This window comes from Octopus bimaculoides, chromosome 11, assembly GCF_046866305.1.
Source record: "Octopus bimaculoides isolate indiv1 chromosome 11, ASM4686630v1, whole genome shotgun sequence".
NCBI lineage: Eukaryota > Metazoa > Mollusca > Cephalopoda > Octopoda > Octopodidae > Octopus > Octopus bimaculoides.
In genome coordinates this window covers 17,536,078-17,549,884 of record NC_142938.1, presented here as the reverse complement: position 1 = coordinate 17,549,884, position 13,807 = coordinate 17,536,078, and the positions used below count along the sequence as shown (strand labels likewise).

At 36.4% G+C, this 13,807-nt stretch overlaps 1 protein-coding gene across 14 annotated transcripts in view; it reads left to right on the top strand.

The window, feature by feature from the left end:
- The first annotated feature begins 1,694 nt into the window (after window positions 1–1,694).
- Window positions 1,695–13,807, top strand: part of LOC106881609 (uncharacterized) — a 254,873-nt gene continuing 242,760 nt past the window's right edge. For 8 of the 14 annotated variants that reach the window (XM_089359567.1, XM_089359562.1, XM_089359565.1 and 5 more), the window contains exon 1: window positions 1,954–2,676. In XM_089359567.1, the coding sequence (XP_089215693.1) occupies window positions 2,557–2,676 (120 nt within the window). In that variant the 5' untranslated portion in view covers window positions 1,954–2,556. Of the gene's footprint in view, window positions 2,677–13,807 lie in introns of all 14 variants that reach the window. The other 6 variants (XM_089359569.1, XM_089359566.1, XM_089359563.1 and 3 more) reach the window with 2 other exon arrangements.

The following is a 13,807-nucleotide window of genomic DNA, read 5'->3' as shown; positions in this document are numbered from 1 at the left end:
CCCCAAATTTCGGGCCTTGTACCTAGAGTAGAAAAGAGTATTTTTCTTCTGCTTTACGTTCTGAGTTCAAATTCCGCCGATGTCGACTTTGCCTTTCATCCTTCCGGGGTCGATAAAATAAGTACCAGATGAGCACTGTGATCGATTTAATCAACTTACCCTCTCCCCGGAAACTGCTGACCTTGTGCAAAATTTGAAACCAATATTTATCATCTTTATTTTTTTGTTCCTTTTCGTTCTGGGTTCATTTCCCATCAAGGTCACCTTTGCCTTTCCGTCTTCCGGGGTCGTACCGAGGGCGATTTAATCAACTAACCTTCTCTCTACCAATTGTTGCCTTGTGTCTGTTAAAAACCATAATTTATCCCCATTTCCCCAATCATTTATTATTATCATTTTTTTGTTTGTTTCGCATCGCCTTTCACCCTTCTTTCTGTTCTCTTCTCTTTTCTCTAATCTTCCGTCCATCTTCTCACCATTCTTTATCTTTACTCTGTTTTTCCCCTTTCTCTATCCTTACGTCTCTTGCCTTCCCCAATCAGCCCTTTTAAATCCCTCTCCAGCCTTCTGTCTCATTAGTTCACTCCTTTCCTCCATTTTATTTCCCTCTATCCTTCTGTCTCTTTTCTTCTTCCCGTATTTTTTTTCCTTTTCTTTTTACTCGCTTCATTTTCCATTCTGTCAATTTCTCATTCTAACCATTCGCCTATTTTCGCCTATTTTCCACCACATTCTCCCACTTTTCTATCTTCACATTTTCCCTCTTAATTTCAGTTTTCCATTTTCTTTTTCTCATCTCTCCGTTTCCTCTATCCTTCTCTCTTTTCTTCTTCCCGTGTTTTTTCCCCCCATTTTCTTTTTACTCGCTTCATTTTCCATTCTGTCAATTTTTCATTCTAACCATATATCGTTTCGCCTATTTTCCACCACATTCTCCCACTTTTCTATCTTCACATTTTCCCTCTTAATTTCAGTTTTCCATTTTCTTTTTCTCATCTCTCCGTTTCTTCCATCCTTCTCTCTTTTCTTCTTCCCGTGTTTTTTTCCCCCATTTTCTTTTTACTCGCTTCATTTTCCATTCTGCCAATTTCTCATTCTAACCATATATCGTTTCGCCTATTTTCCACAACATTCTCCCACTTTTCTATCTTCACATTTTCCCCCTTAATTTCAGTTTTCCATTTTCTTTTTTCTCATCTCTCCATTTCCTCTTTCTTTCTCTCTGCTTCTCTCTCGTCTTACTCCCACTTTTAGCATTTTGCATTTTCTTTTCTTTCTCTTTCCTTCATCCCTTTTCTTTTCCCTCTATATTTATTATTTCTTTTCTTAACTCCGCACACCATTTTCTTTACTTCAGTATCCTTCCATCTCTATTTTTCACCCCATCACTAACTTTTTTCTCTCTCCGCATTCTTTATCTTTTCCCTGTTTCCCGTCCGTCTATTTCTTTTTCAACTAGCTCTCTCTTTTCTCTTATAGCCACATATCCTTTAGTCTTTTCCCTACCACTCTTTCTTTTTTTTCTCTATCTCATTATCTCATTTTCTCCTTAGTCCTTCTTTCCTTTTTTTTCTGCTTCTCTTATCTTTAGCCTTCTCTCTCTTTTTATCCAACTGCCTCATTTCCGCCCTTCACCTCACTCGGCTTTTTTATATTTTATTTTATCTTCTCTTCTATCTGTTTTCTATCTTCACCCTCCTCTCCACTTACAGTCAGCCAGACAGATAGGCAATAAGTCCTTCATGTCCGTGGTTTTTTACACGTTAAATTAACACATAAACGCCAGCCAGTCAGCCGGTCTACCTCCCCTTCATATGTTACTTACTTAACTACCTATCTCTATATAACTGTCACTCTCAATCTTTTCCTCTCTCTGTTTATATCTATTTCTGTCACCTTGTATTTCTTTTCTTCTCTTTATATCACTTTCCGTCATTCGCCACTGTCTCTTTCACTTACACCCTGTCTCTTTCCCCCTCTGTTTACATCTATTTCTGTCACCCTGTGTTTCTTTCACTCTCTATATCTCTTTCTGTCAATCTGTCACTGTTTCTTTCTCTCCCCCCCCCCTCTCTCTCTCTTTCAACTGTGTCTATTTGTCTTTCTATCTCTACGTTTAAAAGCTCCGCCCCTCACTCTCAGCGAGTTTCCTTCTGTCTATCCAACTTTGATTCGAACGCTTTCTGAGAGAAGAAGTGAAAATAAAAATATGTCAATACAACATCATGGAACGGCTGAGAAACAAATGAAAATAAACGGAATTAATAATAGAACGTAACAAAGAAACAAGAAAAGAGAAAAGAGAAAGGAAGACAGGAAGGAGAAAGCACGTCTAAAACGAAGAAAAAAAAGTTTAACAGAAACCAAAAGCACAAACAAAACTTCTGTAGTTCAATTTTGTCGCGAGCTGTATGAACTTGGAGGTGGGACCTCCAGTTAAAAAAAAAACCCTCTCTCATCATCATTCGCACATTTGTATAGAAACATATAACCACGCATACGCACACACTTATTATAATATAATATCATTAAAATACACATATTAAGGCCCCAAAAATGGCGGATGAACAAAGTGACCCGGGGGAAGATACACATTGGGATCTTAAGTACAGGTCTGAGGAAGAAATGGAATTTTTTACTGAGATGGCATTACACGAAACACAACGTTGGATAGAGGTGAGTGATACAGTGAACGCTGTTCTCTTCTACTTATATTTTGTATGTTATATACCGGTAGTGGTTGTGTTAGAGATGCTGTTACTTGATATGGATGTACAGAGCAACGGGATTAGCTGCATACCCTGCGGTTTTTATTCAGTTTGGCAGCTTTTTTTTTTTACATATGGGTTCAAATGTCGCCGATGTCGCCTTTGCCTTTCATCCTTCCGGTTTCGATGAAAGAAGTACGAGTGTCGGAATTCATTTAATCGATAATGTACCTCCCCGCAAAAACGTGTGGTGTACCGCTATGTCAGGAATCATAGTTGGTTGCGGTCGATTTAATCGACCACATGTATATTTCCTCTTTCCTCTAAAGTTTATCCTGTGACGAAAACTTTTATCAAGATAAATCGCCTTCTTTTTTTTTCTTTGAATAATGTATAAGCTTTTTTTTTTTTTTTTTTTCATCAAAACTAAAATCAAGTGCAAGTAAATACCATCCAGGTTTGGCGTCAATAACTTAAATGCCATTCAAATAAACAATATTAACTTTCGTGAAGTTTAGAGTTAGTAAACAACAAGCGCTACAAAACGAAACCAGTATGTATATTAAAATAATAAATGACATCTCATTAAGATCATCGATTAAAACTCCCAGAATCATTCAGATACATTTTAGGGCGTAGATTTGAAATAGCTGTCCCTCGAAGTCCCATGTTGGAAATATAATCTATTAAAAATATTTTTTAAAAAAATTAATACTTTTAATCGCGTGTTAGAGATATTTTGGTTATGTTGAAAAAAAAAAACAAAAAAACTTGAGATAGTCAAACGTTAACAGTTTTGTAAATCTTCTTAAGAGACATAAACTGATATTAGTTTTGTTATGAAAAAATATATTTATTATATAGTCATTAATGTATACTTAACTAACTCTGGTTTCAAAAAGTTATGGCTTACCTAAAGGGAGCCTCTATATAGTAGGCTAGCCTACAAGAAATAACAGCCACAAGAAGCTCAAATTACGCCCTCCCCTTCTAAAACAAAAAACAAAACAAAACAAAACAATAGTGTTGTCCAAAGTACATAATACTTATAAAAATATCGCAGTGGTCATGGCTGGAATGCCTTTAATCATAGATCTATTCAGTCATAGCCGACTCGATGCTAAACAACACCACAAATAACCACAACGAGGGAGCATCGTCGTGTTTGCTTGACCTGCTAGAAATATCAGCCAAATCTCACGTAACACTTTAGCATTCCATCTCATAGAAAAAAAATATAGAAGGAAGACACTATGTATGTAGTGATTTACAAAACAACGATAAAGGCTGTCAGGATTGACCTGTGGTTAAACAACACAGACTTACAAATTCAGTTATATCAGTATTTCTTTTTAATACGGAACACAAGCAAATGCCCAGAGTAAAGTACACTAACAAATGACGAAAAACTAGTTAGTAAAAAAGTGAGTTACTGAATTAACTGTAGACGCATATCTCTGCCAAATCTCTACTGGAATTGTGTCTCCCATACTTTTTTAAAGAATGTAGGATATGAGTTGGAAGATTTGGCTGCCATTTTTAGCCAGGCGTGCGACCCGTAAATGCTCCCTCGTTGAATATTCGGTAGAATCGTTACTTATTACGCCCGACAAAATGTTTAGCAGCGTTTCGCCCGGCTTTATGTTCTGTGTTCAAATTCAGCCGAGGGCAACTTTTCCTGTCGGGGTCGATGGAAAGAATACCAGCTGAGCACTGGAGTTGTGTAATCGACTAGCCCCCTCTCCTAAAACTTCAGGCGTTGTGCTTATAATTAAAAAGGATCATTTAGTTGAGACATGTTTATCATTAGTAAATACATTTACAGATTATTAAATCTGTGATTAAACTATTTTAGTAATCACAGCGTGTGCTTACATACACACAAACACACACACAAGCTGGCAGAATTGTTAGAGCGTCGGAAATTTGCTTTGTGGTATTTCTCCTGTCTTTTCATTCTGTGTTCATATCCCGCCGCGATCAATTTTCTATATCAGCATTTACTTACGTTATGTTATGTTCAGTATCGAAAAGTTTGAAAAAGTTAAGGTGTTACCCATTTTTCTGTTATTTATTTATTTTTTTCTTCTTTTCTCCACTGTTCATTCTTTGTGAATATTCTATAAATCCGAATTTTTCTTCACTCTGAACCCGCATTATAATTTACTTCTGCCTGTTTTTGTCTCATATACTTACATACCTCTCCTCTATTGGAATTGCTTTCACTTAGAAGTCGCTGACAAAACAGAATTTTTTGTGAAATAGCATAAACATCATAGCCACACACTCCCCTATTATATATATATATATATATAAGGGACAAAATCCACAATTACAGGTAAAAACTCAATTAAGATCAATTTATAAAAAATTAAAATCAAATTAAGCTTTACAGAGTAAAATATATATATAAATATATAGTTTTAGGGAAAAGAACCAAGGTTCATGAACTCATCGATGAAAATCCACTGTCACATATAGAAAAATTAATAAGTAAAAGCACAATAAATGAGTATAATACAATACAAAGTAAATATCATAAGATAAAGATATATAATTATATATATATAATGTAATATGCGTTCTTTTCAGTTTAATATTCGAAAATTTGTGATTTGCATTTTGTTTACGTCAGTGTGTGTATGTTTGTCTGCGTACACTTCAGTTTACTTTAATGGGTAATAATAATAATAATGATAATAATTGTTGCTGTCTTGTCATAGTTACTCCTAATCGAGATATTTGTGGATTCTTTCGTACGTGTGTTTGTTAATTACAACACGAAATTCCCGACAGCTGTCGAAAAACTTTTTTCTTTCGTCTTTTTAAACTAATTACTAATCAATCTGCTTAACTATCTGCATTGTTTAAGATTGTTTTTGTTTTTAATGTTGGATGAAAACTTTAGTGAAGTAAATTAATCAATTTAACTAACCAAAACTTGTTTATCATCATTGTTATTTTCAAATAACAAAGTCGGCTATAACACCTGTTGCATTGCTTGTCGTGGTGGTAGTGATGATGTAAGAAGATAGATGTAGGCTTGCCGTGTTTGTTCCCTCCGCCAACTCTTGTGTAGTATCTTGTAATGCTTCTAATTACAACGTTGCAACACTAGAACAGCCAAACACTTGCATGTATGAGTGTATGTATGCAGTGTAGTGCAATTCTATTTTTGATCGGACCATATTACAGGCATGTCATTTCCGGGGTGTCAAACTCTGTTGAGGTTGTTGTTGTAGCCAGGTCGGCACTGATTGAGCAGATCAAAAGCATTCCAGTCGCTACCAACCGGTTTTTTTTTTTTTTTTACAAAAAGTATGTCTTTGTTGTCATTACCCAGAGTGTCATTTCTCATGATAACTGATTGCAATTGGAAGGAGATTTGACTGCTGTTTCCAGCAAAATTAGAATGACCGGAGATGCATCTTTTATTGGCTCCGTGTATTATAGTCCTTTATGTTCAACGTCCACTAGAAAGCATCATCAGAAACATGTGTGTGTATGTATATATGTATGCATAAATATATAAGAGGATATTATTTATAGTAATATCAGTGGTTTATCATGCGTAAAAAAAAACAACCTCTGACAGTATAAATTATCAATTAATAATTAAGGGTACTAGCAAGGAGTTTGACTGCTATGCAGGGCTGGATAAAGACCTATCGAGGCCTTAAGCACTTATAAGACTTTGGTGCCCCCATAAAAGAGTATGTAATTCAAAATATAAACAATAACAAACCATAAAATAAATTCTTATTTTTCAAAACGAAACAAAACACTAAACGGGAGAATAATGTTTATTTATATTTGAAAAGTTTCCTCCTACTTTTTTCAATTGCAAAATCTTTGATCAGATCCTCAAAATTAATCTTAGGTAACACATCTGCAGCTATAGTTAGTAGAGATAAAGGCATCCTGAATATTATTTTAGCAAATTTAAGATGATTTCTTTTGTGCCGTAAACCATTTACCGTTTCTGTGGTGCCCCTCCTTCCTTTGATGTCCTAAGCCCGTGCTTATTTTGGTTGATGGTTAATCAGCGCTGCTTCTATGTCCAGCATGTCGGTACTGCTTGCTTGTACCCTTTATATATATATATATATATATATATATATATATATATATATATATATCGTTGATGTAACCTCAGCTATAAATATAATATACGGAGTTACGTAGCCTTATGTTAAGGATGTTCGGTTCATGATCAGAGTCGTGAGTTCAATTGCTGGGCTACGCCTGCGTTAATAATTTCTTGTTGCTCCAATCTGTTCTGTTCTAAATAAATACCAGACGAGTGCTCATGCAATTCTCTCCCTGTCTTTTTGTCACCCCCCTCTCTCTCTTTCCTCCAGCTGTTACATCCTGGATGTGCTGTTGGCTCCCTGTAATTAATAGTCTTGTGGGAGTTGTTGACATAATTTTCAGTTCCTCAAATGAAAGTAACTAAATATACACACACACACACACATACTCTAGACCAGGTTCCACATGGTGCGTTGTTGAACCGTGACCACCTCTGCATTGTATATTTAGAACTGAAGGACGCATTAGATAACGCGCCCTTCTTTCTCATTTGAGGGAAATGTGGCTAGTATCCCTAGCAGGTTGAGCAACACGCTAGAAATGGAATCGTCTTCATTTTGTTGGGGCAAGCTGTTTTCATATTTAGGGATTTAAAACGTTGTGAGCGTTCATTTCAAATACATGAGTGACTGTTTAAAGTTATGGGGCTACTACAAGGAAATGGTCAAGTAATTACGTAATAGTTTCTTAATAGTCGGTTAGTTCCGAGTCAGGTTTGCTCGATACAATCAAAGGCATTTCAACCGTGACCACCCTGTCTTTCTCCAAGTGCAGGGAGACCAGCACCATATTCAATATGCCCTTTTTTAAAAGACTGCTGGGTGTGATTTGATAGCGATTTGGCTGTTAATTATAGCTGGTCAAGCGACCGCGGGGCGGGGGGTCCTAAAGATGTTGAGGTGTGTTGAGGTAGATTTAGCTACTTATTGTAATACAATTCATAAATCATGATTAATCCGTGTCTTGCAGAAAGGTGACAAATTGATCTTGTATGAATTTTATTGTATCTCTCTCTCTCTCTCTCTCTCTCTCTCTCTCTCTCTCTCTCTCTCTCTCTCTCTCTCTCTCTCTCTCTTTCTTTTTATGGTGCCGACACTGGCCATCAATGCCAATAGGTATTAGCCAAGGCCCCTTTATCAGTTTAGAAAAAAGTAATAAAATAAACAAGTAAAAAAACAAATTACGGAAAACCGTTCAATATTGGAAGTGGTGGTAGGGACAGTTGTATGTAACAGTGAGTTGTCTAACATCAATGAACAGCCTTCCGCATTCTCTGTGCTTTGTGACACTTGATGATCCCGTAATAATTTTTTTTTGTGTGTGTGTCTATTACCAGGGGACTTGACATGGGTATCCACACCAGTTTTACAGCATCACTTGTTTCCCTAGTTTCTAATTTCTCTTCCCTTTCTCTCCCCCCGTATCCTTCTCTAGACGTTCTCTTGCCCGCCTGTTCTTTGCTGCTGGTTTTGTTGTTGCCGCCTATCGTAATTACATCCTAATCTTCTCTAAATATTTCGCCTGTTTCTTGAGGAGTGTGTATTTCCTTTAAACAAACAACAATCAACTGAAAAAGACTATTTTTACTTACACCCTCCTGGGCCTATGTTGAGTGGGTTCAGATTAAGGAAAGGGCCATGCACGTCGTGGATTATATTAAACGATTGTAAATAATTGGTATTTCAAGTATTTCCATTCTCTTGGTTGGGGCTTTTATCACCTTTATGTTGTATTTTTTTTTAGGGTCTGTCACCATTTTTCTTTTGTTTGTGTATTTTAAATCTCATTTGAAATTAGTACATCTGCGCTCACGCATACACACATTCTTAGTTACTTTTTTCTTTGCAAATAAAGTACTTACATCTATATGTATACACAGACGACTGCTCATATATATACTGACATCTGTAATTGAAAACACTATGTATATATATTAAAACTTATGCCAATATTTGTAGATAATCATACACATCTGAACGTTTATACACTCACTTATACTGCAATATATATTCACATGCATGTATACATACATACATACATTCACAAGGATGCAAACACACCAATGATTATATTTGCATTCGTATGTATATATGTATGCAGGGCTGGCCCTAGGGTTGCTGGTACCCCTGGCAAACTGAACTTCGGCGTGTACAAGATGACGGTCGTGGAAATTTCTTTGTCTTTGTCACGCCCTCCTTGGCGCCACCTAGCACATGGCACTCCGGGTGCGAAACTTTTTCCCACGAGAGTTCCGGACCCCAGTTATGAATTCATTTGCATACGGCCAGTCAGAGCTCAGCAAATTAATTTATGAACGCATAACAAATGATGGGCAATTGGATAAGGTCACTTGGATGAGGAATGACCATGCTTCTTTTCTCTTTTAATAATGTTTGTTGTTCTTGTTTCAACCATGGCTGCCTCTGCGTAGTTATTTGTGTTGTTTAGTAAGGGGAAAGGGTTGCTAGCACATCATCCTCTACCCACATTTTCCTCATCCACATCTTTACCATATGGGGCCCCTAACAAAATCCGATAATAGATATAGATGCAAATCTATTTAATAACTTGTCTCCTTCTAAAATCATGCAACTTGGTGATCGGTCGACTTACAGCACCGTTCTTCGTCTTGAGCTTACTTGGTAGAGTGTGTTTGTTAACTTGACAAGGCCAAGGTGAGCTCTGATTGGCTGTATGCAAATGAGTTCATTACTGGGGTCCGGAACTCTCGTGGGGAAAAAATTTCGCGCCCCGGGCGACTGCCCGAGTTGCCGGTACCTTTAGCCGGCCCTGCATGTATGTATGTATGTATGTATGTATGTATGTATGAATGAATGAAAAGAATAAGAAACATTCGAGAAAATTGAAATAAATATTTTTAACGTTGGAGTAGATAAAGATATAAATAATTGCGTGTAGAAAGAATATTTTAAAAAACTCTTGGATGGAAAAAGGAAGGTTATCCGGGTGACTCGAACTCACAATCGAATATTTTCCATACAAAGTTATTTTTAACCCAATATTCTACACACACCGTATCAGGACAATTACCTTCCATAGGACAATTTCCCCAGACGACAACTACCTCCTAGGACATTTACTACTCCCCCCCCCACTTAGTCAATTACTCCCTCTCCAATATATTAAGAAGTTTTAAATCATCATCTGTTGTCCTCAGAGGTAATTGTCCTTGAGGGGTTATTGTCCATGGAGGGTAAATGCCCCCCACCCAACACACACACGAGCGAGATAGCAACAGGCCTCCATTGGTCAAGGTTGACCAAACATCTGCACATTTACGTGAGTGTAAGCCTGGGCATGATATTTTGAAGAAGACTAGCAGTTGTCCATGTCTCTCTTTCTCACCATACCATTGATATTTATCCAAGAGAAAGGCTGCCGACTTGGGCCGATTATAACTTTGGTACCAGTGTCGTCATAAGTAGAACTCTCAAAACACAAAGAGCCGAAGCAGATACTACGAGACACCCAAAAAGACTGGCTGAAATGTAAAATTGAAAGATTTGAACTTGGAATGTAAATATCCAAATATAAATACAATTATAGATGCCTACCTCAAAGCACGCATATAAAAGTACATACATATGCTCACAATGTGATCGGTTGAGTGAGCAATTAATGTTAGTACTTACCCTTTGTGACATGACCTCAACAGTTATCCTTTGAAGGTCTTGGAGCCTTTTGGCTTTTCTGTCTCTGTGTCATCACCATGTTTTTTCCTGTGGCTTGCAAAATTATATATTAGATTCAAATTGTACTTATAATTAGTATGACTTATGAGGCTAAAAATGCTTATATGCTTCAGAGAGAATATACTGTCTAAAACCAATATTTAGTGGCATTCATCAAAGACATCATCAGCACGCCTGCTTGCGGTCGAAGAAGTCATCTGTCACTCCATTGTTTTCTTTTTTTAAGTGTTCTATCATTGCAACAACAACAATGCTTGAATGAATTAAGACACCATCTTATTTTATGAATCCGTGAAGCTGTTAGAAATACAATGCTGTAAAATTCCCCCCCCCCCCCCCGTATAGTAAATTATGTTTAGTCGAGGGTCAAAGTTTCTTTGTAGAAACTAGCCATGATGGCTGATGGCAGTATCAATCTGTCTGTCGCTCCAGCTCCATTGCAATGGCATAGCTAGAGCTGTGCTGCCCGGGGCAGCCCTTGAATTTGCTGCTCCTGCCCTCTGTACAGGCTTATGCAGCAGATCCAAAAGATTCTCCTAAAAGCGTCACCCGAAGCGGACTTCCCCCTCGTTCCCGCCCAGCTATGCTATTGCTGCATCGTCAATTACTCTTATAGTTTATACATACTTCATTATTATAAACGCATTCTAATCAACGGTTCTGATTGTCCTGAAATTTAGCGTTTTAAACTCTCTAGTTTCGCATTGAATATTTTAAGAAAATGAAATAAAGATCTTATATACAGAACGTATGTAACCTGTTGAAGGTTTAGTGCCCTTAAAGCCGATTTAAATACATTTAAAATACACTAAATACACTCTTTTAATATAACTTTTTGGTGATAACAATTTGATACTGGTTTCAAAATGTTTAAGTATCCCTCTTTTATGATATATAGACAGTTTTCATTTAACGTCAATGGGAAATAATATACATATATATTCGCAAAGTGTACGCTTGTCAAATTGAGTTTTTGTTTTTTTCATTTGACTTCTCTTTTGTAACTTTTTGCGTTTTCCATTCAGTGATTTTATATATATATATATATATATATATATATATATATATATATATATATATATATATATATATATACATATATCAATTTTTTTTATTCATTTCACAAACGTCTTTTAAAATGGAATCTTTATACATCTGCATTTTCTTTAAGTAGATAATTATAGTTCATCATACTTAAATATATTTTTAGCGCACGTATATTTTGATGTTTATTTCTAGAAGGGTTTTCAAACTTTGTTTAGAAGTTTGTTGATGTTTTGTGACTGTGGAAATATACCGTACGAACGTAACTTGTTTATATCCTTGTTTATATTGTAAAATTAGTTTTGCTTTATATCATTTCACTTTTCAAGAATGTATCAACAACATTGAGGACTAACTTACATATATTTTGGCCTAGACAACTATATTTGAATTTTGCTGTTTGATTACAAGTTGTCACATACATGCAAACGAGTATGAATTAGTAGCATGTACCATGCTTTACTAATTATTTTGGGTACTTACGTAATTCCAAATATCTTCTTGGTTCTCTCACCTCAGCAGAACCTTGATGGCGAGAAAGGAATCTGACAGATGGAGAGAAAGAAATCTGCACTAATACTTTGCTGGTACTCTCATTTTCAACTGAGTGGACTGATTCATATTACTATATCAGACAGTGAACCGGCTGAGTTGTTATAGACTCAGTAACTGATTTCGCTCTCTGCGCAGTCAACTTTGCCTTTCATCCTTTCGTGGTTGATGTACCAGACTTGTACTAGTTACTGGAACTTTTAGGGTTTTAATGAATAAAAGAATTATCAAGTTGTCAGCATACAAGAATTTCCAAACAATTAGCTTTCAACACTTTTTAGGATTTGATGAATAGACAATGCTTGAGGGCAGATCAATACTGGGTTACTGTCTATGCTCTAAAATTTTAATGAAACTCATCCTTATTCTTGACTCTACCTGTGAGTGCCTCCATACAACATCGATTCTTCATTTCCTCAGAAGTCATTCTTTCAAACTAGGCATTCTCCATTACTCTTTTACTTGTTTCAGTCATTTGACTGCGGCCATGCTGGAACACCGCCTTTAGTCAAGAAAATCGACCCCAGGACTTATTCTTTGTAAGTCTAGTACTTATTCTATCGGTCTCTTTTTGCCGAACCGCTAAGTTACGGGGACGTAAACACACCAGCATCGGTTGTCAAGCGATGGTGGGGGGACAAACACAGACTAACACACTACATATATATATATATATATATATATATACATATATACGACGGGCTTCTTTCAGTTTCCATCTACCAAATCCACTCACAAGGCTTTGGTCGGCCTGAGGCTATAGCAGAAGACACTTGCCCAAGGTGCCACGCAGTGGGCCTGAACCCGGAACCATGTGGTTGGTAAACAAACTACTTACCACACAGCCACTCTTGCTTACCTTATTATTTACAAATCATGTTATCCTGTGCAAAAACAAAAGAACAAAAACAAACCCCACACACACACACTACTCCTCCAGAAAGCCTACTTTGAGTCAACAAAATCCTTGACAGAGTTTAATCTTTTCTGCATATTTCTCCTACAGCTGCGTAACAAGGAATAATATATTATGGAAATATTTGGCTTAAATGAATGGCTTTCTTTATTTGTTATATATTTTTAACTCTTTATGTTTACTAATTTCTTTGTTGTTGTTGTTTAGCCCTCGGTCAGCTGTGATTGAACAAACCCATGATCAAAGACATATTTTTAGGAATAATGTACCCTGTACTACATTATCCAGCATATCATTCATTAAGAGAGTAGGGAATTCATTGTGGATTGTTTAGGTGTTTCTTACAGGTTGAGGTTCCCTGAGAGTGAGAGAGCTGGGTCTGTTGCAGTGAAATTTTTAGGTCAGTTCAGCCACAGCTGGTCACCTTATTGTCCTTGAAACATACTTGATAACAATGGATGTGGGAAAATTTTGTAAACAAGCTCTAGAATAACAGACATTCACAAAGGAAACAGGAGAAATTAAAAAAGAAATATTGTTTAACAAAACAAAACTAGTTTTAATGGAATGTATCCTGAAAGGATAGTTGACTACATTTTTTTTACAAAGACTACATTTTTTTACAAAGTATCTTTCATGAGTGTTATTGTTACCTTGCTCTCTCTTATATGGGCATGCACACAAACACACACACACACACACACGTGTAATTGTATGAGTGAGAATATGTGCATATACTTATTTGTACACACACACACACATGAAATATTTCATCATTATTA